The sequence below is a fragment of the Argiope bruennichi genome, chromosome 8, assembly GCF_947563725.1.
Source record: "Argiope bruennichi chromosome 8, qqArgBrue1.1, whole genome shotgun sequence".
NCBI lineage: Eukaryota > Metazoa > Arthropoda > Arachnida > Araneae > Araneidae > Argiope > Argiope bruennichi.
In genome coordinates this window covers 94,995,644-95,022,488 of record NC_079158.1, presented here as the reverse complement: position 1 = coordinate 95,022,488, position 26,845 = coordinate 94,995,644, and the positions used below count along the sequence as shown (strand labels likewise).

At 29.6% G+C, this 26,845-nt stretch overlaps 1 protein-coding gene across 2 annotated transcripts; it reads right to left on the bottom strand.

The window, feature by feature from the left end:
- Positions 1-626: 626 nt before the first annotated feature.
- LOC129980918 (sprouty-related, EVH1 domain-containing protein 2-like) lies at positions 627-18,573 on the bottom strand. Of its 2 annotated transcripts, none has more exons than XM_056091405.1 (5): positions 18,415-18,573; positions 14,778-14,955; positions 12,797-12,965; positions 8,200-8,267; positions 627-6,639 (listed from the first exon to the last, which is right to left on the bottom strand). In XM_056091405.1, the coding sequence occupies exons 1-5, from the start codon at positions 18,435-18,437 to the stop codon at positions 5,695-5,697; spliced, it is 1,383 nt and encodes a 460-aa protein (XP_055947380.1). In that variant the 5' UTR covers positions 18,438-18,573; the 3' UTR covers positions 627-5,694. The 2 variants fall into 2 exon arrangements, with proteins under 2 accessions (XP_055947380.1, XP_055947381.1); XM_056091406.1 differs by having other exon boundaries at positions 8,200-8,258.
- Between the last annotated feature and the right edge of the window lie 8,272 nt (positions 18,574-26,845).

Sequence of the window (26,845 nt, the reverse complement as noted above, 5' to 3'; positions counted from 1 at the left end):
ATCGTTTTATTAATTAAAGTTATTTTACAATAAAATATAAATCTTTACTGCCACTTTTAGTTCAACAAATGGTTTGTTTAGTTTAAATTAACGTCCCGTTTTGAAGCAACACTAGGGCTATTTTGGACCGCACCTCGTAATTTTGAACCGCGGTCAGATGAGGAGGACGACACCTGAGGTGGCACCCCCTCTCGAAACTTCCACATCATACCAACGGGAGGACGTTTGGTCCCGGCGGATTTAATGTAAACCAGACCCACTTACACGGCGATTCTTCGGTGGAATCGGGTCTCGAACACGAAAACTCTCCTGTTTCAAAGCCGCGACTTTACGTCTCCGCGGCGAGTTCAACAATTGTTATTTCATCTTGTTTTTAATTTTAAATCTAGTTTTTATAGATTTTTTTTAGATAAATAGAATTTTTATTGTGACCTTATTAGTTTTAATTAACCAAACTGTAATTAAATTATTCCTTTGCAATGCTGTCGTGGCAACCAGGCCACGACAGCTCTTGAAAAGCATTTCTGTTTAACAATAATAAAAATGTTTTGAATAATTATAATGATACGATTGTCACATAGAATGTTTTTTTTTCTCTTGTTAAAATAAAGACTTCAGAAAAACAATTATAAACCCATCAATAGTTTATTGATGAACAATGTCAAAATCTTTTCCATAAAATCTCAAGGATGACTGAAAACAAATACAACTTTTTTTTTCTCTTCATAATAAGACAATATTCAACAGTGGGTTATCACACACAGACACAATATTTAGTATATACAAGCAAGGATGAGTTTTGCTCTGGAAAAGCTGATTGAATTTTCTGAAATAACAATAGCTGCCTTAAAAAATTCTGACATTTGAAGCTACACTGAATTGGCAAGAATACTGGTTGGTTTAGAATTCCTTAGTCCACAAAATACGGTCTTTCAAGCTCATTCATCATTTTGGTCTTCATATTATATACACATCCACAGCAACAGAACAAAGAAAATACTTTAGTAATTAATCTACAACCTACAAAATAGAAGCTAGTAACATGCAAGATTCCACTCGTGGAGCAGTGATGATCACAACCATAGTAGTTTTATATTTAGTTGGAAAAGGGGGAGAAAAATTGAAATAAAAGCTAATCTTAAACATTATAGAACTATATGCAATGAAGGATTTTATAATAAAAGCTGAGAATAAATGCAATAAACAGCAAAAATAAATTTAAAAAAAAACATTAGACAATGCTGAATTTCCAATTGAAAATACAATAGAGTTTTGTGAATATGAACAAAAATAACTTATTAAACATTATAGAAATGATCAAGAGGAGAAAAATTAGGTCCCTGGGTGTAAATCATTACATAAAGATTAAAAATACAAATAAATAAAAAAAAAAGATTTGCAAATTTAGTTTTTGTTTGTTAAATAATGATGCAAGTAATACCCAAAATTACAGCGACATATTATAATAACGGAACAAGCTATAAATGAAATTAAAAAGAATAATTGGTATTTGATATTTCCTTCTGACATACAATAGAGTTCTAATGATTCAAGAAAATAATAATAATAATTTTATCATTATGCAAATAAAATACATTTAAATCGATTACAACATTTTGACAAGTTTTTGTTGATTATCACACAATATCTATTTTAAGTATGATATTGATCATTGTAGTTTTAAGATTTTGTAGATTAGTTGTTCAACTACTGTTGACACTAAAATGAAATTTAATCATAGACATTCTATTCAGCTTATCAGAAACTCAAACCAAAAACGCATTAAATCATACGTGCAATAGTTTTTAGATTAGATTTATGCACACAGAATATAGGCTGACACAACAAACAATCTTGAGGGATTTATCATAAAAATAAAAAAGGAGATGTTTAAAAACTTAATGATTGGATTCTTTGTCTGCTAATGATAAAGGAATCTGGTTATGTTGAAGTGATGAATAATAAATGGGCTCATTATAAGAAATTTAGTTAGAAACATAAGTATCACAAATTCTTTTTGGTATTGGTTTTTGAACACATGTTTGAGTTTTGGCACTGACAGCTAAAAAATATGCCATTAACTTGTGAACAGCATATTCCAAGTTCCTGAACTTGAACAATGTTCAATCAAAACTCTTTTGCATTATTTTAAGAAATGTATTTTAATGAACATTATATTTTATTATTAATTCCTTTATGAAATTATTTATAATAGTAATTTTTGACAAACAAAGCATAAATTAAAAAAAAATTCATTAAAAATGGGATATTGTACCAATCGAAATTCATAAAACGAAGTATTAATACAATTTATAGATAATAAGTTTGGTATAAAGTTTTGTAAAAACATGATTGATTCAGACTCCTCATTATATATGTGCAAATGATTAATACAAATTTTCCATGTGTTTTCAATTCTTTTCCTCTTTCTTTCTAAAACTGCTTTTTACTTACGAATCACAAAAGTTGACCTTTTACAGCCCCTTAAAGCCTAATTAAGGCAACTTCAACAGTTTGACACTCAATTACCAAATCCTGTGAACATCACAGGCCTCATAGAGTGTCAAGTCAAATCTTTTTTGAAAAGTCCCTTGTTTCAAATGCCTTTAAAAGACTAGAATAACTTTGCCAATTGTCTACTACCATTTTAAACCATCACCAGTGAATTTTGCACATAACATTTTTCTCAAGTACTCATAACTGGATCAACTTTAAGTATCATTCAAGGGATTTAAACTCATTTTTCGTTATTTAAAGAAGTAAACTGAATTTTAGATCATAAATGATTGGCAACCATTTTAAGATGACTCTTGAATATTCACTTTTAGTGCTATATATGCACTGCAAAAACCAATGGAGTCAACTTTAAAACTATGTAAATATGCACAATCCAAATAAATAGGATTTGGCCACATATATATTTCACATTCACAAAACTCTACTGTATGAACCATTTCTGCTGCCTTTAAAAAATACTAGCATTTAGATCACTTAAAATATGCTTTAACAACAACATGGAAACATTTTACACTGAAATCGATCACAACAGGCATTAAAACATCCATGCATATGGAAAAAACGAGGTAGAATATTAAATGTTCTCTTTAAAAACAAAGAATATAACATTTTTAAGCTGATAAAATATTTCATTTAAAACACATATTTTACTTAGTTTATAGATTAAATTAAAAGAAGTTGATTTGCAATTTCTTATAACACTTACACACAAATTAATCCAAAAGCTTTTAAAAAGAAACTGCACATAACTTTCAAGAATGGACATGAAAAGATGTAATATTGAATTTAAAATAATTATAAAATTAAATTTTGTATAAAGAAAAAAAATGCATGTATAAATAATTACAACTGCATTTTCAGCAGATTGAAATGAAGATTTTAAAAGTTTAACATGCTTTTAAATACTGAAAATGTTGAAAAGGATATAGCCAAATATAATGGAAATTGATTTTATATAATGAAAAATGAACACAATTTTTTCTTTGAACAATAAAAAAAATTAATCATAAAAGAAATTAATGTAATTAATTCCTTACAAATATTTACAAACAAAAAAAATCTGTATTAAGTAATTAATTTGAATTAATTAAATTGAATAAGCAGCACATAAAACACAAGTGCATCCATTTAACCCTACAGCAAACGCAGAATGTACTGACTTCATATGTTGTATGGTTTATAACATTAACAGCTGTATGAAATATTCCATTTAATCAACAAATCTGGTAATATTATTTTAATTAATGTCATAAATCAGTTCCTGATAATATATATTTTTTAAATACATAGAAGTTAAGTTAGTTATTATAAGAGAAAGTGTAATATTTGTCTTCGTTTTTGAATAAATAATGAATCCTCAAAATAAATTTTATTATCTATTGTCATTTGTAAAATATTATAACAAATAACCAAATAATATCAATATAATATTTTGAATGTAGCAAATCGTACATTTTCGAGCAAACTGAATGAAATCTTTTGTGTGTGTGTGTGTGTTCATAGTAAAAATGATCTTGTGGAAGAATAATGTGTATAAAAAAAAGTAAATCCGTAGAATAGTAAGTGAAATGGTTAATGAACGCTCATATGGAAGATTTGAACCAATAATAAATGACTGTTCATTTAATGAGACATATACTGTGTAGTACACTCAGAACCCAGCCTTATAGTTAGCATGGTAGTAAAGAATGTGACAGTATTTATCCATAATTTTAGATATATGGTTCTTGCTTGATAATTGTACAAAAAAAATTCTACATCAAATCATTAAATTTCAGCAAAAAGCCACAAACACTGCATACACTCTAGGGTTAAAAATAAATAAATATATAAAATATTGCTTTAAAATTTCAAGAATGACATACATATTTTAATACATCATACATACATCATTTAAATACTGACGTATAAGTCATCACAAAATATTTAATTAAGAATTTAACCAGAAGAAATTACTGAAGAACAATATAATGAATAAAATTTAGATATTTTGAAAATTTACAAGTCTTGCACCACCATGTCTCTATTTTTGTTGCTCCAATATTAACATTTTACATATATCAGAATACAGCAAAAACAAAACACAGCTATTCTCCCGGGGAAGAAGAATTTTTAAAAACTTGTACATATACAGAGTTCAATTTTGAAATTCAGGCAAAAATTTTTATATGCTGAGAACATTTTGGTGCAGTGAAAGGGCTAAAATATGAAAAGCATTTCATTTCTAGGATATAAATAACTTTTTTTTAAATATATCCGAAAGAAACCATAACAATGAAATGCAATAATTTACAACTGCAAAATGCCATTAAGAAACAAACATACTTCCAATATTCACAATCAAAACAACCTCAGCATATCATTTACAACACCAGCTCATGACATTAGCAGAAGTGAACACCTATATACTCAAATAGAAGGATACATTTCATCTGAAATAACTCTTTGCCACTTTATAAGGCACAAATTTAATAGTTATGATAAAATGTTTGTTCCAAGAAGTATAGCATGAAATAGGTATCAATCGTTATTTGAGCAAATAGCCCTTTCTTCTAATTAGATCTAATGAAGATAAATTTCACAAACATATATGGAAAGCACAATGATTTTTAAAAAAAGAAAGCATGAAAACAAATTATCAATTTTAAAATGTAAAAGAAAGACAAGATTCAAATTTGCAACATTTGGATCACTGATAACTTTTATGTCAGCATAATAAAATAACATCTGTATACATAATAACTCTATAAACAGTAATAAGATTACATTCATCACAATCAATGAAATGATAAAAAGCATTAATAAATGCAGAGGAAAAAAAAATTCTCTAAAATATGCTCTGAAAAAAAAAATGAAAATTAATATAGATCTTAAAAACAATGTATACACATCAATTAATATTTTTTTTTTTTTTGAACTGAAACATTTAACAGACAACAGGGAACAGCTCTGAAGGAATATCTATACAGGGTAACAAAAATTATATTACATTGGTGGGTGTCATACTGTAAATTGGGGCCATCCAAGAAACTGGCCTTCAAACAGATCATGTCTGCAACACTTTGGCAAAAAAGATGAGTGAATCCCACAATGAAAAAAATCTGAGATTCCAGGCAGTGTGTATATGTACCCGAGTAGGACTTAGTTGCCAATAAGCAGGTGGGATCTAACACCCACTCAGGTTGATGACTCAGGTTGATGTTTACCTCCACAGTAACCACAACTGGCTCCACATCGGTGACAGGCACGAAGAGGCAGGTAGCACCAGAGGCAGGGAACAAATATTGAAAGCAAGGCAAGGCCAGTCCAACGTCTGCGGCAGCGACCGTCAGAAACAGGATCACACGTACACGGTTGGTCATGAAACTCTCCTTCAGAATTTGACATGCAGTGATAGAGCATGCCATGAGCGCATGAATAGCAAGTTACTTGGTTGATGCAATTCAACGTCCTGTCTGGTCCGAAACGACAACTCCCTGGAGGGTTAGTGTCATTGGTGTACTCATCAAGACAGAGGGCGCATTTCAACTGTGCTGGAGCTGCTTGCTGTCTTCGAGATTCTTTCCTCGAGCTCTTACTGGGAAGCAAAGGTGGTTCACTGCTAACTGTTGAAATGGGTTTCTTTAAGTCCCCAGCTGAGTAGTCTTCCCTGGTCATCTTCATACTCTCAATGGCTGGATAGCAATACTCATGCTCTGCACGACTAGCTGCCCTGTCCTTCGAGAAATGAACATAGGAATCGCTTCCCAAAATAGAAAGTTCAATTTTTTCTGGATCATTTGGATTGGAGTCTTTGAGGTGTGTCCTTTCTTTGACCCAAACTTCTTCACTCTGAGCCTTTAGCAGCTCTCCGCCTCCCACACTGATCGATGAAGTAAGGCCGCTGGTGCCGCTGCTGCTGACACCGGGCATGGTGCGTGAGGGTTTCATGGTGCGTGACTGAATGTGTTGAAGCTTCTGGTGCTGATTAGAATGGGAATGAGAATAAGGAGATGAAGTGACTGAAAATGTATCACCCGGGATGCTGGACGTAGCAGAAGTGGGCCTGCATGTATTCACACCATTGGCACTTTCACTACTGGATCCTGTGGAGGATCGTGATTCCATTGGTAGTTCCAATGCCTAAAAATATAAACATGAGATTGATATATTTTAAGAATACAATATCAAAGCTTTAGAATACAATTTCATTTTTCAAGCTACTCCTTCTTCAGTGCTATGATTTAAGAAATTTGAGAAAAATTCAAATAATCCAGAAAAACCATTTCACAATTTTTAATAAAGCTCTACAGTTTAAATTTGTTAACATATAAAAATCGTTGCTTAATAACATTAAAAACTGAGAAAGCTAATTATATAATAGTACAAATGAAATGAAAATTATTTGTTCTACTTTTGAGCATTAACAAATTATTTACATTATAAATTTAAACCACCATTTCTATTTATTACAAATGTACATCAAAATAGAAATAATGCTTGGATATGAATAATGTAAGGTTTTAATGTGGAAATATTTTATAAAATGTATAAATCAAAATTGATTCTGAGAAACAATTTTTGTTGGTAATGAATATAATCAGATTACATATATGTTGCATTTGATAGTTGGAGGAAGAAAAGATGGGCATATTCACATTCATTCAATATTTTCAACTAAAAATTTTTTTTTCTCTGCTTTGAATGCACCAAACACGCACACGCACGCACACACACACACACACACACACACACACACACACACACACACACACACACACACACACACACACACACACACACACACACACACTATATTATTGGCAAATACATTTGTTTGGACAATTATAACATATATAATTAATAAATTATACATATTATAGCTCACATAGGAACTATATGCATTATCTTCGACTTTAAGGCCTTTTGAAGTCCATATAACTCATACTGTACTGTTTGTTTCAGTATTCTGAGACAATTACTTTTCAAAGATTTTATCACATTAAGGGGAGAGACGCGGAGGGATGAGCACATTTCTGGAATTCTTCATTCTTTGACCTTGATTTTTGCCCTATTAGATACTTTTTTGTTCAATTTTTTTTATGTGTATGTGAATATCGTATTGTTTCTGAACTGCGTATTTCTCAAAACTGCAGAAGGTTTTAGAATCTGTTATTGAACAATATATCTAAACATCATATAAAGAAAATAGAATGATTCTGAATAATATGGGTGGTTTGATTTAAAATAAACCGAAAATATTGCATTACCTAAACACATAACTGATTTTTGGCTTGTCTTTTTCTTTTTGAAGTAGATTTTTTTTTATAATGTTTAAAGAGTGTTGTCAGAAATTACTTAATGACAATAGTAATTTTCATTCCAAATGTGAGTAAACAACATTATCATTCACTGGAGTAACAAAATAAAATGGAATCGTAATTTTTCAAAATATTTCATCTTAATGCAACATGCTTATTTAAAAAAAAAAAAAAAAATGCAACATATGAAAAACAAATATATGACTCTTAGATTTATAAGAATAAGAAAAAAACATTAACCGAATTATTTTGGATAACTATTCATTAATGTATTATTTTCAGATGTAACTTAGGGAATTAAAAATAAAATAACTTAATTATGCAACTACATAAAGTAATCATCAATTATCAATTAAGAAAAAGCTAAATAATAATAACAAACCATGAAAACATCATCATCTGCATCTTCTCCTCCACGGGTTCTTTGACTGCAGCCAACTCCTGAAAAAACTTAGAATAGTAGAAAATTAGAATAAATGAATTTCTATACGTATTACAATGTACAGAAATGTAATTACCTAATTTAACTAATGGTGATTTAGATAATATATTTGACCTCAGGAAAAGATAATCAAAAATAATACAAGATAATAATGAAAAAGCATCTGCAATCTGAATGTAAACAAATATAGTTATAATCAATGTATATTTATAAGAATAAATGAAGAATACACATTGTAAGATTTTCATAAATGAATAATCTAGATTTCTTTTACATCATTATCAGAATTTCTTTAATATTTGATACACATAACTTATAAGGATAAAAAGGCTTTAAGAGTGTTTAGATATAGGAATATAGAAGTTAATAGAACATATTGTCAATTATTAATTTCAAAATTTTTTAATAAGAAACAAAATTTAATTATTTATGTGAAATCACTATAAAAACTATATAAATTTAGCCAATGGAAGGAAAAAAAAATCTTTCTAGATATTCCTTTAAATTATTTTCAAAGATAAAAGGAAAGAGTATATACATATAGGCTGCTAATATTTTCAAAATTTTGAATGATTTTTGTGTAATAACTAATTAATGTTTATATTTCATGAAAATCAGTTATAGTGTCCTGAACATGAGAAGTGGCAGCACATGTAGACCAAGTATAAAATGTTATACTATTGTTTTTTCTCTTTACCATTCTTTTATAAAGTAAAGTATATAAGGTATTTGGCATTTATTATCACTTGTCATAGTGGTAATAAATGAAATCACGTAGCATATTGTAAAATAACAATTATTTAATCAATCAACATAAAAGGAAATCTATAGAACTGCAGTTAACACAAGCAAATAATAGACTGCTTCTTTTTGTACCCACATTTTACAAATTAAACACCGAATCTATTCTTCATCAGAATTGCAGCCCACTGTGGTCTGTCTGTAATGTTTTTAGATTCAGAGTGTTTCTGGTTCAAAATCTGATTTTGCTAGAGAACTGCCATGTAAGTGAACATTATATATGTTAAATCTGTACAGTCTGAACACCTTTCCTCCTGTATGGAACATTGAAGAGGGGTGTTAGATCAGTGCCAATCCTATCATCTGGCAAATGTTTAAAATTTATGTGGTCTTTTTCAAAATTAACACTGCTTCATAATGGGCTGTTAACATACCATTGATATCACCATATACTATACCAGGTATGGCGAACAAATGGCACACAACACAATATTTTGGGCACATCACCGATCAGAATGGTTTCAAAATAAAATGTTCACTATGAAGTAATTTGAACAAACACGAGTGATCGGTCACTGTGTGCTGGGTGCATATTTCCATTCCCTGAAAGTGCAACAAAAGATAGAAATAAAAAATCGACGTCTATGATTAAATAAGTTAGCAAAAATTGTCATATGAGCGCAACAAGTTACTTGGCTGCAAATGTCATTGATCGGCCTAGTAAGCCTTTTCAAGAGGTAGAGTTTTTGAAGGAAGCCTGGTAAGCATTTGTATCCTCACTTTTTGAGGATTTTGATAATAAAGGTAAGATAATTCAGTGCATCAAAGATATTCCTCTATCAACAAACATAATAAAAGAAAGAATCTTAAAACTGGTCGGAAATATAACAGATGACACTAACTCCGCTCCTTTCATATCGCCATGTCTTGATGAAAGTACTGATATCACTAAATATACACGTTTAGCAATTTTTGCTCAATATTTTGTAGGAAACATCATTAAGGAAGAATTAATTGCAATAACAATCGTTGCTAGCAACTACAAAGCAGACAGATATTTGCAAGGATTTTAAAAAATAGCATGCTGAGAAAGATATTGATTTCAAAAGAATTGTTTCAGTAACAACTAATGGTGCTCCAAATATGATGGGGAAGAGGAATGGTTTCATTAATTTATTTCAAACAGATGTAAGGCATTCAATTATGAAATTCCACTGCATTATTCACTAACAAACCTTGTGTGCTAACAGTAGTTTAACATTTTTTGATAATGTAATGGTGATAGTCACAAAAATAGTCAACCTCATATTGTCGCAGGCTTTAAATAAGAAAGTTTGATGCTTTGTTGGATGAAGTCAACTCGGTGTATAATGGCTTACTAATGTATAATAATGTTTGCGGGAATGTACTTCAAAGGTTTGTTGACTGCTTGAAAGAAATCTTACTGTTTCTGCAAAATGAGGGGGAAATTGAACAATACCTACAATTGTTGGATATTATGTGGCTTACAAAATTGTTTTTTACGGACATATGCCAACATTTCAATCAATTGAACTTAAAACTTCAAGGCACAAATAAAAAAAATTACCACCATAATGGATCTTATTCAGATTTTTGTCACTAAACTGCGTGTTTTCAGAAATAATATTACAAGAAACTACAAACTTGGGGGGGGGGGACCTTCCCAATCTTGAAAAAAATATCAATATTGTATAATAAAATTTAGATGTATATGAGAAACCAGACGAAGAAAATATTGAAGAATTTATTTCCGTAATTGATTGTTCAATTACGGAATTTTCAGCGAAATTTTCTCAGTTCAAAGAATTATCGGAAGTTTATCATGTACCCTGATGTGATTTCATTTGATAATTGAATTTGTCCCAATTCGATTGGTCGGAAATTGAAGAATTTGAAATGCATCTGATTGATTTCCAGTCTTGTTCAATATGGATTTAAAAATTTATTGAAAGGGGAGAAAAGCTAGAATTGATTGAAACAGAAAGATTAACAAGCAATATAAGTAAAAATGACAGTAATAAAATTTTGGAAACATGGAATTCGATTCCAGACACATTTAACTGTTTGAAGAAGCTGGCTCATGCTACTTTAATCATATTTTCATCTACTTATACCTATGAGTCATTATTTACAGAGATGAATAACATTAAAGACTCGCTTAGAAACCATTTCGCAGATAACTCCCAATTTGTCATGCATTCTGCTAAAAGTAACACCTTACAATCCTAATATAAGATATTTGTCATCTAATCTGTAACAACAGAAGTCACACTAATGTTACTTTAATTTGAATTTCCACATAACTAAAACATCTACTACTATATAGTGCAAAATGTATTTTTTCGTAGTAAAGAAAGAGTTTTGAGTTGTTAGTATTTAATTTTATTATCTTCTTAATAAGCACAAGCCAAAATTATTTGATGACATGTCTATACCTCATCGAACATTTCTTTAGAAAAAATGGCACATTGATCAATAAAGGTTCGCCATCCCTGTACTATACTATAATACAATACATTATCACTGATAAAAAAAATAATTCTTTGTTCCTTTTAAAAAATTTTTCCTTAAACAATGTCCCTTTCATCCTTTTTATTTAAATTTCTCATTAATCATATCATATGCTTTTTTCTCATTGCTTCTTAAACAAGTGGGGATTTATCTTCAATTTTTTTTTAAATTTTAATTAAGTAAGCCTCTGTAATTTTTTCAAAGGTTAATTCTTTTGATGAGATATGATCTTTGAAAGTGCATGCTAATATTTACAGCAGAAAATCTAACTACATGGATCAAACGCAAATTAAAATAAATCTTTCAAGCTGTAACATATTACAACTTGTTCCATCACACAGTTTTGGAAATTTTTGTTAATTTATAAAAAATAATAATAATGAGACTAGCAAATGAATTAAAGTAGCTTTGTAAAACTTAACACATGAGCATATTACATAAATAAAAACAGTTTCAAAAAGATCAAACAACATATCTTAAATCAGAATTCATGAAATATATTTTTTTCAATTTACTAGCTAAAATGGTATGTGCACTTACAATTTTGCACTACCATTTTTGTTGCGCATGTAATGTGGATTGAGCTGGTGCAATAGGACACATCATACAAATCATGTTTATGAAAAATTCTGATTAAAAATTTAAAAAACTACTGCATGATGAATGTGTTACAAATTAGTCCTTTTAAAACTAATCTCTGACTCTCCCACTAAATTGAAAAAGTACATCATTCTCTCCTTTGGGTGTAAATATAAAATAAAAATATATATCAGACAATGATAAATTTTAATTTAAATAAAATTAACTCATTCATCAAGTTCCAAGAAAAAAAATAATAACTTCACATTCATAATACATTTTTTAAAATCCTTTTTGTCTTTTAGTAAGTCAATAAAAAATAATAAAATCAAGAAATAATTATGAAAATTTTAATTTTAAAAAAGCCAAAAACTGTTCAGAAACCAGATGAGATCTAAAATTCAGAAACTTTTGTAGAAAATTTATTAACAATAAGTGTAGAACAAAAATAAGATTCATGCGAGCTATTGATAATGTATATAAGAAATTTGTATTTTTTTAAACTACATATTATATTCTTAAAAATTAGATTTCTTTCACACTCTTTGCAATTAATCAACAATTATGCTAAATATGATCAGAATTTTAAAAAAAAATAATTCAAATCAATCTAATATACAACCATAAATATTTCAGAAAAAAATAGCTTTTAACAGGTAAAATCTGATTAATAAGACATACATACCTTCCAAAAGATCTTCTACTGCCGTGCGAACACCTTTATCGAATGCTCTGGCATCAGCAGCAGTTTGGAAAGTAAGACCAAACTTTTTGTCACCAGTTCTCCAATGGTGAAATGTAGGCATGACTTTGTTGTATTGAAAGTCTCTTTTTATAGTACAACTGAGAACAACCTAATCAAAATTAAATTAACAAAAAATTATAATTAAATTATTACAAAATTAAAATGAAGCTCACAATTTTCAATCAGTGCACAGGTATTGAAATCAAATAAAACTTATTTATTTCAATTGTGGTTCAAAAATTACAATTAAGTAAATAACTAAATAGAAATTCAGAGTGTATAATACTTTGATGACTTTAAATTATGACAGTGTAAAATATCTTTTAACTTATAATGTTCTTTTCAAGTAATTTTTTAAATATTCTTTTCAAATTATTTTTTTTATATACATAAATTACTTAAAAAATACATGATTTCGTTTCTAAACTGCTTCTAATATGTAAAGTTCTGCCACATTTTTGTTTTATATCATTAAATATCTCTCTCACTCTCTCTTTTTTTAATAAGTCTTCAAAAACTTCATAAAACTTGATAAAAATATTAATACAATTAAATTACTGATTTATAAATCCTATCAAAACAGGTATTTGCATTTTACACCACACTAAACAATGTTTCTAAAATTATAGGCATTTTTTTCAGATGAGGAATGTTCATTAATCACATTTTTTAATAATATGAAGAAATATTATTTAAGGGGAAAAAAAAAAGGACAATCTAAAATATTTTATAAAATTTTGTTACATACTAATTTTTTTTTGTTGAATTTCCATTTATTTATTCTAATTATAAGATGATCAACATAAGTTTTTCTTCTATGTTAAAACTGTAACTGAAAATTTAGTGCATAAACAGGATTACGAGCAAAGCACTGAAGATATTTTGTTAAAGCAACGTAATCTTAAAAATGAATAATCATTTATGTAGAATACCAACTTTAAAAATAATTTTCTACAGAGAAATATTTTAGAAAAACAAAAAAAAAAAAAATATTCTAGGAAGGAATTCAATGCGAGATCAATATAGAAAAACTAAAAATAACTGAGGCTCACCTCAGTGCTTATTTAGAACTCTTAAATCATTGTAATTACCTAATCTTTCACAAATATCATTGAAAATGGAAAAGAAAATGAGTATTTCAAAGGCACTTGATTTGCGAGTATGTCTAAATATATATTTTCTTAGCAGAAATTACACGTCAAAATATTTTCAGAGATTATAAACTTTCGAATGCAATATTCTTATAAATACAATTTTATATTTAGCAATCAAGTTTATCCAGGAAAGCATTTAAATAAAATATGAAAAATGTAAATACAGCACATTTACATATACAATGATACATAAAATATTTAATAAAAGCTGGATAAATCCTAAGACAACTAATCTTTCTAATGCTACAATTCATGAAGGTTAAAACATTTAACAGCAGAATTCAAGAAAAAAATAAAACATAACTTAAAAAAATATTAATGACATGAAAAGACTAAAATTTTTTAAATATAAATAAAATTTAGCAAATATAACTTTCATCAATATAAATTCTTAAATATAGGGGGTGAGGAAAAAACTATTTGCATGTTTCAGGTACCAAAATCATTAATTATCTGCACTCTAAAAGAAAAATAGACCTGGGCTAAATTTATTCAAATAGAGGAAGTTTGCAAATTTTTTTTGGCAGTGGGCAAGCATTTGTTATCAGGAAGTACAATATGGCTATAAAATGTCAGAGACTTTTATTTCTTCTATTAGGTGAAAATCTCTCTCCGCAACAAAACAAAAATACCTCAATGTTTGTGTAGCTACTAAAGAAAAAGTATAATATTTTTTTCAAATCCAATGTTGAGAGAAAATAAATTTTTTATAGTTTGGTGTGACCAACTTATTATTTTACAGTTTATTATTACAGATGTTATCTTACAGTTTGGTCTGATATTCTTTTCCCACAAATGATGTATTCGGGTTTGTTTTCATCCTCAGAGATGATTCTTTTTCTCACTGAGACATTGCTCAAGCCACCTCCACCCATTGGCACCCATCCTCCTGTAGAATCATCTCTGGTCATGACCTGGGCTCGGACACGAACCAGAAAGTTCCCACTAAAAGAAAAATAATTTATTTAAATATCAGGCAGATAAGCTACTAAAAATCAGTAAAAAATCATGTATAGTCTATGTTATATTTTAAATTTAATAACTAACTAGATAACTGGATAATAAATAGATCTTCTTTCGCTTACATTTGCATCTAGGGTTTAGAAAACACCAATATCCCACATCAATAAGAGGGGATCCAAAGAGTAATGCATAAACCATTTAACTTTAATTATAAATGCATGTAAAATTTCATAAATTATAAGAAGGATTAAGAAAGTATTTGTTTTGAAGAAAAATAGGCAATACAGAATGTAATCTGCATATGTGGTAAGCAAAATCTACATACTCCGATAAAAATGTTACACAGAAGAGAACTATTTCAATGGCTTCATAAAATTAAGAAATCTGTCTGATACTTCTATGACCCCCTTCCCATCCAAAAAAAAAACATTTCTTCAAAGCATGTTCACAAATATTTTTTATGCCTAGCATTGTAATTAGATTACATTTTCTTAATTAAAATTTATTGTAATTGGAAATTTATAATCTTTCAAATAAACTATATTTCATTTACTTTTTTGATGAATTTGATTTAGTGAATATTGACTTGGGCAGTTATAATTGTTTATTAATATTCCTGTAAACCTCGAATCTTTACTCTGTAATGTCAGATTTTTTCCTTGCAAGACCAAAAGCTCAATGATGACAACCAATCAACTTTCTTACCAAATTGAAAATTTCATTAATCAGTGACAGGATTGCCAATTTCTAGTATTAAATGGGCAACTTGAGAGCATGCATTTTAAAATTTGCTGTTAATTCTAAATTTTGCACTTTTATCATCTTCTAAAATGAAAAATTTCCAAACTGATATGAGTAAATAAAGAACTGTATAATTTCAAATTCAGATGGATCAAATTATTATAACTACATACTTTTGGAACTGTGGAAAGGTAACAACAAATAAGTTTATGGAGTTCTGCTAAATTACAATATTCTTATAAGTCTTCAAATTAAATTTCAGTAATTAAATTGAATTTAAATACAAATTGGAAAGATTATATTAAAGAAAGTAAAAACATTATTTGATACCTGTTATGAAGGACTTTTCAGTATCTGTGTATTAACCCCATGCTATTGGTGTACATTAATTACAAAGGGACTACTACTATGTGAGCTTCAGTAAAGTTTTTTGGTGATAATGCTGGTTTGTAGTTAATACAAAAGTACCAATTTTTCATTAAATTAGGATTTTAAGTAATTTTTTTTTTAAATCTAAGCCAATAGAAAATACTAACACTAGAAAATTTCAGCTTAAAAATTTGAAAGCATTCTCTATTAATATTTAAGATTATTATTATTTGATTTTTGAAATCTGATTTATCACTATCCAAAGAATCTGTTCAGGAGCATACGCTGGAAAACAAACCTCATTCCTTCCTATCACTATCCATGCTTTTAGATATAACACTTATAGCAAATACAAATTTCTTATTGGAATGGATTAATTCCATTTTTAAAAAAAATAAAAATAAAAATCATCTGTTTATAGAGTTTTGCAATTAGATTATTTGCCTTTGAAAAGAATTAAATCTAAGATTAATAAAAGAAAATAATAGAAATGAAAATTTGTAATGCACCTTTATCTAAGGCAACAATCCCCGATCTAAACTGCCCAAGAAACCTTTCCTGTACAATAGCTAGGCTATGTACTGGACATTTCAAAGGTATGAAGATCTCATGGGCCAATATAAAATCCTATCCCATCTGCAAGTACTGTCCGCATTCACAACTAACTCCAGATCATGTTTTTGACAGCCAGGCCATTATTGGTTCCCTCTTTCAACTTGGAGCACCCCCAATAGAAATCCTCCATAGCCATCAGGGCTCCAGAACTTACAGATCTTGTCACCAAGGCTTTTGGAGGACTCTAATCTTTTGCACTAGCACTGTATGCATAGACACGACAACAACAACATAAGAATAATAATCCGAAAATTATCATGTTATTCTATTATTATTGATTTTTAAGCATCGCCTTTGGATTACAATATATTAGAATTTGTAAATAATGTTTTAAAATACTCCTGAAGATAAGGAATAACACAGATCACAAATTTTAGAAACATTTTCATTAGTAAAAAAAAAAAAAAAAGCTCCAATAATAAGCTATGAAAAAATAAAACATCAATTTTCAATAATTATTCTTGCATAAACATGAACTTACTTCTGTAAAAATAAAATATATATTTTTTTTAAAAAAAGTCTAAATGCCACACAGCATTTTTCTTGCAAAAATTTATTTAAGGTTCATTAATCATTTAACAGATTCTTTCATTAAATTTCAATAAAACACATTCAACTTCATACATACTATTATTACCTATTAAAAATAAAGATATGACTATGTACAATTAGATTTGGCTGTTGACTGAGACTAAGATCATGCTGGAGGTATAGTATCCATTAAACTAAAAAGAATTACACTATATCTGCTCTTAGTACTGTTTATGAATTTAATGATAAAATTTCAAGAGAACATAATACCTATACAAAAGAAAATTTTGTACAATTTAGACTTTTTTGCAGCTCAGCATAAATAAATTTAAAAAAAAAAAATCTGAACCATGCATACATTGCTATAGAGTCACTTAATACATGGAAATTTTTGGCATAGCTGTCATTTATGACAATATCAAGCAACAATAAATAATTCAATTCAGAGTGAATATTAAAATATGCAATACAAAACTTTTACACATAATAATAATAAAAATATGCTTAAAACTATCGTTATAAAAATAATTTTTTTCCTCTACCAAGTTATAATTTCAAAATTAATAAATATGCAAACAACTTAGACTCAAGTGAAATAAATTTAAATATACAACCTCGAAAGATTTTTTAAACAAAATAATTAAAATTCACTTGATAATAAAAACTCAAAATAATTAAAATTCAAAAAATTTTTATTCTGTCAAAAATTCTTGGTTTATTTACATTCAGTTTACAAATATAAAACTAAATACTGAAACAAATTTATTATCAATTGAATAAGATAAAAGAAAATCACGTCTCCTTTTATTTGTTTACATGATTAAAAGTTTGATTGCTATAGCAAAACAACTTTCTGTGGATAAAATTACGCCATAGTGAAATTCATTCATGAGATTTTCATTTTTATTTTCCATCACACAATCACAAAACCACAAATATAATAACTTTCTTATGAATTCATTAAAAGATTAAAAATGAATACAGTATAGCATAAAATTAAATATCTTCAGCACTGAATTAGTTTCAATTTTATTCAGAAAGTTTTAGGTGAATGATTTTAAAAGTAATGAATGAATATTTTCCAAACATTACACTTAAATTTTACGAGGCTAGCTAACGCTAAGCCTACCAAAGTATCAATGAATTTTACTATACGAAAATTATCTTGTTTAAATAAATACTTACTCATCTAAGCTACCTTCGACCATATTCTTTGCAGACAATTCCCATGTTTGTTTTGGATTTACACCCCGGGAAACTATTATCAGCTATAAGCTGCTGTCCCCCCCGCCACCAAACTTAACGATTCACAACATCTCTAAACACAACACAACAATTCCGACTTTTGCCGCGGAGCGGACAGGAAGTGAGCTGCAGAACATCTTCGGCGGAAGAATATAAAACCGCTCGATTAAAATAGTTCCTGTCAGCTTTTTGCAGCTGCTATATTATGTTCCTATAAGAAATTCCATACCGTTTATCTACCTCTTTCTCTTAAATAAAGAATGAAAAGAGAAAGGTATTGCAAGCATCAAACAAATCGACCTTCAAATATAAATGAATATTCAGTTTTAAGTCTTGAAATCAAACAAACCATTTTTGGAATTCTTTCTGTTTTTACATGAATCTGATACTAAAAACGAAACGAAGTACATTGATTGAATTCGGTATTTTCATTTTTACACAAAAATTGAAGATCTGAATCAATTTCAGAACAGAATATATTAAAGAAAAAAAATACTTTTTCTACATTTCATCTTATTCTGTAGGGTATGAATTAAGGTATCCGAATACGTTGAAATGGCTATTTTTTTCAAAAAATCGTATTTTTAGTTTTTGGTTTTATTGAATAAAGCAGTTATTTAGCTTTACAAAACAGCTTGTACTTTGTTTCTACGTCAATTACAAGCCGAGATATTAGCAAATTAGTAAAGCTCGGTAAACCGGAAGTGGGTGTTCAAGTAACCGGAAGTAAGCATTTAAATGCCCATAAAACTGTCAAATTTGATTGAAATTCCGCGATTTTTTTAAAAAATAATTTTAGTATATTATTAATTTAATATTTAAAATAATTCTGCACCTTAAGGATATGTGGCAACGTAAAATTTAAGGAAATCTGGCAACATTAGTTTGTTTACATTTGTAGCGTGCGTTGCGATTTTGTTGTGATCTTCTTGTTTAGTTTTTACAAAAATAATAGTAATCTGCATTAATTTGATAGATTATTAGTGAAATTTTAGAAAGTGTTAGTGTTTTTAACAGTGCTAGTAATGGGTAATAATAAAAACAAGTGTTACTCTCGCAAACGGAAATTCGGAGGGAACAGATACTCCAGTAAAGCTACAAAAAGTAGTAAGTTAGATGCTTCACTGTTAACAGTCAGTGAAACAAAATTAAAACAATCTTCGAAACCTTCAGATATTCCTATAAACAACGAAAAGAATGTGCTTATTAATTTCCAAATCCTCAATGACATTATTTCATCATTATGTTGTCCTGTGTGTTTTAAAAGTGGAGTTAGCATTATCCAGGAGTCTGTATTTGGCTTAGCGATGAATATGACATTAAAGTGTAAAAATTGTGACTATTCAATATCTTTCTGCACCTCTCAAAAGGTAAATAAAATGCATACCATAAATCTTGCATTTGTTTTTGGTATGAGAGTTATTGGCAGGGGACATTCTGCAGCGAAAAAACTGTGTTCTGCGATGAATGTGAATGTGCCTTCGAAAAAGTCATTTGGCTATCTCGAAAAAAAACTGGAAGCTGCTGCTAGTAACGTGGCATCCAAAACAATTAAGGAAGCTGCATTAGAAATTAGAGGTGACTCAGTAACTGAAGAAATAGCTCAGTGCGGTGTGTCAGTTGATGGCACATGGCAACGAAGAGGGTATTCATCTCTGAATGGATGTGTCACGGTCATTTCAATAGACACTGGAAAGGTGTTAGACATTGAAGTGATGTCGAAAGTGTGTAGAATTTGTGACAAAAAAAACAGCGAAGCAATAAACTCTAGTCATACCTGTACAAAACATACAGGTTCGTCTGGTGCTATGGAACCTCTTGGTGCTTATCGTATTTTTGAAAGGTCTGCTGACATGAGGAAACTACAATATATAAAATTCTATGGCGACGGGGATTCAAAAGGATATGATGCTGTGAAAGATGTTTATGGGAAGGATAGCGTTACAAAATATGAGTGTATTGGACATATACAGAAGCGTGTTGGCACAAGGCTAAGAAAATTAAAATCGAAGCAAAAAGGTCTTGGAGGTCGAGGAAAACTTACAGACACCTTCATCGATAAATTGCAAAATTACTACGGAATTGCTATCCGTAGTAATGTGAATGATTTGGAAGGCATGCAAAAGGCAGTAATTGCAGCATTTTTTCACTGCTGTTCCAGTGCAAAACAACCAATGCATGGTCAATGTCCAGTTGGGCCCGAGAGCTGGTGTAGATATCAGCAAGCCATATCGAACGGAAAAAAATACAAGGAAAAATCAAAAGGGCTTCCAAAAAATGTCCTCAATAGCATCAAGCCTGTATACATGCAATTATGTGACAAAAATTTGCTACAAAAATGCTTGCATGGGAAAACCCAAAATGCAAATGAATCGTTCAATGGAATTCTTTGGAAATTTATTCCAAAAGAAATTTTCGTTGAGTTGTCAACATTGCGGTTGGGTGCATACATGGCAGTGATTCAATTTAATAAAGGATTTGAAGGACTGCTAGATATTTTAAGGCATTTTGGTGTAAGTTTGGGGGTGTTTACCCTCAAAGGTTTTGCTGAACTCGACGAAGTGCGAGTTAACGAATCCAAGCGACATTCTTTGCCCGGAGTTAAAGTTGCCAGAAAAAAAAATCGGGCAGCTAAAAAGAAAAAATTAGTTAAAAATGAGCAAGCAGAAGGTTTAACTTATAAATCTGGGACATTTTAGGTTAGTAGTCACATGTATATAGCATATATGTGGTAAGTTGTAATAAAAATGCATTTTTCTCAAAATCACTTTTTTTGCATATTTTGCCAGCGATAAAAATGATAACTTGAATTATTCTAAAGCAATTGCTTTGAAACTTGGTATAATCTTTCCTTATAATGTTTTCTAGAGCGTGACCTAAAAGAATGTTCATAATAGGAATATTTTTTAAATTATGGTATGTTATTTGAATAATGGTGTTATAAAATATGCAAAATACCCTGTGATGGTTCTTCGACTAGCTCTAGAAGTTTTATTTATTGGGGTAGCCTTAAAATTTTAGGTCATTCCCTAGGTAATTGCATAAGGATTATTTAAATACTAAATTTATTGAATTTGGTTAAATAGAATTTCGTGTACCATTTTTGAAGTTTTCCTAAAATTTCTTCAAAATTCACCATATATCTACCAATTTTCTAAAACTAAAAAAAATTATTGCAAATTTTAACTTATAATAGCTTATGTACACATAAACTGAAGTCAAAAAACATGTTAATTTGTTTCTATATGATAATTTTCAAAAAAAGTGCTCCGAACGTATTCGGATACCTTAAACAAAATATCTTTATATTTATAAAGACCATTTTTAATTCTCTCTTCTGTGAAAATATACAAAAAAAAATCGAACCCCCCTCCCTCCTGCTTTCCATATATTCAGTGTTGTATTCAGAAATTTTGCCATCACATTAAGAGAACCCAATTTTATTAAATTGTTCGGTTCAGTTTCACATTTCAACACAGCTTCAACAACAAATTCATGATTTATATTGGTTTAATTTCCTATTTTGGTAACTCCTGAAAGTGAACAATTTCATTTATTTTATTTTATAATTTGTTATGATTCATAACAGCCGGGATTCATTTTGTACACAAGACAGGTTAAACAATCGTTTGGTATTTATAAATTAAGTATATAATAAATTAAGAGAGCGTGTTGGAATTGGTGGGAATCTGACCAATAGGACTGATTATATTTTTTTCACAAGAAAATTCATCATAAAGTGTGAATAAGTGCGACATGAAATTTGCGTGTGCTGTTCTGCAAGTCTGTTTCTAGCTCAACTGTATATAACTATATCTAATTTTCAATTCATTTTTCATCGAAAAAAAAAATTACTTCGCTAATAACTTCTGCAATAATTTTTACAGTCTTAAGAAAAAATGATTAAATTTTGAATGATTCAATAATAATAATATAATTTTGTCTTAATTTTTATAATTTTTTTTAAAAAAAAAATTGGTTTTAAATATAATTTGTAACAGTGCCTTCTATTGATGCAAAATTCAACTAAATTTTATTATTTCATCAAATGCATCACGCACTTATTTTGACCATTACTTCCAGGATAGAATATTTATTTTTGCATTTATTTCATAGTATGCACACTTTTAATTTACAAGAACAGCAATCTACTGACTTAAATTTAATGACCATGCATTGCTTCATTTCTTTTTTACGCAATTTTAATAACCCCTATTAGGGTATTATTTCATTTAAAGATAACCACCTCCATTCCTTTTGAAGGGAAAATTCTTCAGGTGAACAGAACCAAACAGTACTCGATATTTTTTCAATCAGACTCACACATGTACAAAAAAGAAGAGAATTGTTTTACTGGTCATTTCAATAAAAAATAATCACATGAAGAAACTTCTGTTACCACCTTAACAATGATGTAGCAATCTCAAAGATTGCTGGTAAGGAGTTTAGAGAAGACGGTTTATTGTTGGCCACAGGATCAGACAATAAGAGAAAGAGACAGACAAATCTATATTTAACAAATTGCAGCAAAAAAAATTGTTTTAAGAAGTTGAAATTGTTGTAAATGCTCAAATTTGAAAATATTTTTATCCTAAGCAATGTCTCTACAGGAACTTTCTAAAAAATAGGGATGAAAAGCTTCCGACATTGTGAGTGGAACCCTGGTCAGTAAAGTAATGGCAGGGGGGCAAGCAACTCTACTACGATGACGGGTAGTAGTGATAACTCTACTACGATGATCCCTATTGCGGGATCTGGATTCCATATATCTAGCTGACAGCATTTCTCAGTTATCTTATTCACACGCACATGAGAAGACAGACAAAGAGACAGATTTTTAAAAAAAAGCAACAGATTTTTACCCAAAATTGGATAGAAGTATACAAATTTGGCAATGGTTTAAAGACCAAATTTCATCTAACAACCTCAATACATTTTAGATACACCATACATCATATTCAGAGATTGACAGATATCCATAATTAAAAAAAAAGTGTTTTTTGTGCCCAGGCAAATTTATGTGTATGTGTGTAAAGGAAGACAAATTTTGAATAAGCTTCAATTTATTTTGGCATGAGAGGCCAAGAATTGTTCGTAGGGACGAAATTGGAACGCGTTCCTTCGCACTAGAAGACAAGAACAAAATGACCGAAATATTTCCCTTTAGTGATTTTACTAAGTGATTCCGAGAAGGATTTCTTTGACACGTGATGATTTATGAAAGAGAATCATAGGTATCTTTGGAAGGAATGCGCGGATGCTAGGGATTTTTATTCCTTCTCTCGTGGTGTGGAAAACAAAAGGATCAGTAATTTTTTAGAGCGCGTGTTAGAAAAAATTCAATAAAAAGTGGATCAGAGAAGCGAAAATTCTAAAATAAAGTAATTTGGACTAATTCAAGATAAAAATAGGAAATTAATTAGGATTTAAATTAAATTCAGAGACATCATTACATGGGTATATATACATACATACATTCAAAAACATATAAACAAATAATGAAAAATAATTTGGAGATATTATATTTAATAATAAGATATAAAACGTAATGAAAATTGAATGATTTAGCTTTCTAATGATCCTTTAAGTATTATCTACTGTCCATATATTAGGTACCAGCTCAATCACCTGGGTTTGCTGAGGATGTAGATAATGTTCACATTTGTTTTGAATTAAAAAAAAAAGCTGTGATGAGACTTTTACTCTAACTATTCAATTAGCTATAACGCAACATGAACAGATTTATGCCAAGAAAAACTTAACAGCTATCATGTATTTAATCAGTATTTGATGGCTACGTTATATACTAGTATGTAAAAATATATTTCAGGTTAGTCGTATTTGGCGACAAGTTGATTTGCCAGCGTGTTTGATTCAATCAAATCTTTATGTATGGTTTGATGCTCAAGTTCTCTCAACAAAGTATTTATAAATTTCGAACTGTGATAGACATCAAAATCATGTTACTGTAATACATCTTACATTTGTTATGTATCTTATGTAAATAAACCTTCCTAATGAAGTCAAGTTCAAAGACATTATAATGTCATTAAAATTCTATTAATTTATCTTCAAACTGCAATTTGCCTTTTGCGGTTATATAATTTCTCTTTCCAATTCCTGACTTACTCTATTCAAATATTAAATAGAATCTTTCTTTTTTGACTTTCAAGAACGGAAGAAAATCGCGCGAATTAAATATTTAAAGAAACAATGCACGGAGTTTAATCTCATCACAACAATGAAAGTTATTGCTGAAAATCACATTAAAAAATGTTTTTAAAAGTTTGTCAAAATTCAATGAAAAAAGACAGTTCTTCAAAATGTCGTAAAAATAAGTTTTGCGCAATAATAATTTTGGGAATTGTAGCAAAGAAACGCCAAAATCTCGTTTAATTTTTAATCAATGAAAATTTAAAAAATATTTTTTTTCGAGTGCACCTATCTACCTTCTAAAGTATAATTGTATCAAATTTAGTTTTTCTAATTCAAACGGTCTGCCCTGTTAAGACCTAACACACCATAAACGCGCATGTATACATACAGTTCGATTCTTGTCTAAGGTTAAAGTATTTTATAAGAATATCAGGCTGATCGAAAAAGGAAAAATGCGCTACCATAGGTGATTAATGAATGATGAATACTTCAAAAAGTATAAAATATTAAAAATAAAAAACATTTTAAAATGCATTCCAGTAGCACAGAAAGGACTTTTTTTTTTTTTTAATCAAACGTGCTTTGTATATTTTTAACAATGCTTCCATGGTTTGGTTATATTAACGTCCCGTTTGAAGCAACATCAAGGCTATTTTGGGACGGACCTCGTAATCTTGAACCGCGGTCAGATGACGAGGACGGCACCTGAGCTGGCCCCCCCATCACCACACCAGCGGGAGGACGTTTGGTTCATGACGGATTTAACGTGCAACAGACTCCCTTACACGACGGTTCTTCGGTGGAATTGGGTCACGAACCTGAAACCCTCCGGTTCCGAAGCCGAGACCTTACCACCAGGCCACCACGGCCCAACAATGCTTCCATTTTTATGTTTGGCTGCTTTTGTGAACCTTACACCTCTATCTTTCCTATTATCTCGTACCGGTAGACGCACCCTAGAAAAACCCATAATATTCAAAAATTCATCGACAAAATTTAAGTGTAGATCAGGCTGACAGAAAAATAAACCACTTTCTTATATATGATGTATTCGAAAAGAAAAGAATTATAATCATCAAACAATTCGACTCGAGGAACCATCTCTGTCTTTCTGTCTATCTGTAAACAGGATAACACAAAAGCACCTTCAGCTAGACCGATAAAATTTGGTATGTGATTTTTATACCAAATTTGTATACTTTTATCATATTCTCAACACAATCTATTTACAGGAACTCTGGCTGTCCGAAGACAATTGGACACGATATTAATATAATTTATTTATAATCTTAACAAACTAAGTTTAAATAACATTTTTTAAGAATAATAATCATGCTTTGACATTTTAAAATTTCGTATATTAGTTCTTTATAGTGCAGGTGATAGAAAATTATAAAGAATTAATTTTCCTTTTCCAACAACAAGTTTCGATTTCGCCAATTTCTATTTTATTGGATGGCTGATAAAATCTAGGCACATCATCAGTAACTGCCCGTTTCCCCATTGCCAGTCCATACGTGAAATAAATTTCAAAATCACTATTTCACTGTACTTCTGTGTTGCATCAAAACGAAATGGCGTTATAACTGAACTGAACTGATCTAAACTTAAAATCATTGTACATTCTCACTAGGGTAAATCTATGATACAGTTGCCCGTCTTCTAACCACTAATTCGATTTCGCCAATTTTCATTCTTTATGAAAGCTTTTTACTCTTATACAGTCATTAACCGTCACCTTCCCCACCTCTATTTTCGCAATATATATAGCAAAATAAAACTTTGTACAGCCACAAGTTCAAAGAATTAGATCGATTTCACCAATTATTTCCAGTCCGCTTTGTACATAGCCAACCAATTAGAATGCTCTAAGTACACTAAGAAAATATAATTTAAAGTAGTAGGAAATGTTGCTCAATCCATACCCCTCAAAGAAAATCCCAAATTAATCAGGAATCTGTAAATTAAAAAAATGTCTTTTTATTCTAAAAACTTTAATAAAGAACATTCCTGTTTATTTTAAGACTAACCGCCCATGGCGACCAACCGGTTCAAGGAGAATAGTTGTTGCATTTGAATTCCTTTAAATATCTCCTCGTCAACAATTTATTTTTAAACATCAAATTGCCTTACATAAGCTCGGTTCATTAAGTGTGTAATTCTTTCCGATAGAAACCAGCTCTTGACATCGTAGAGCTATAAATAAAGTAATTGT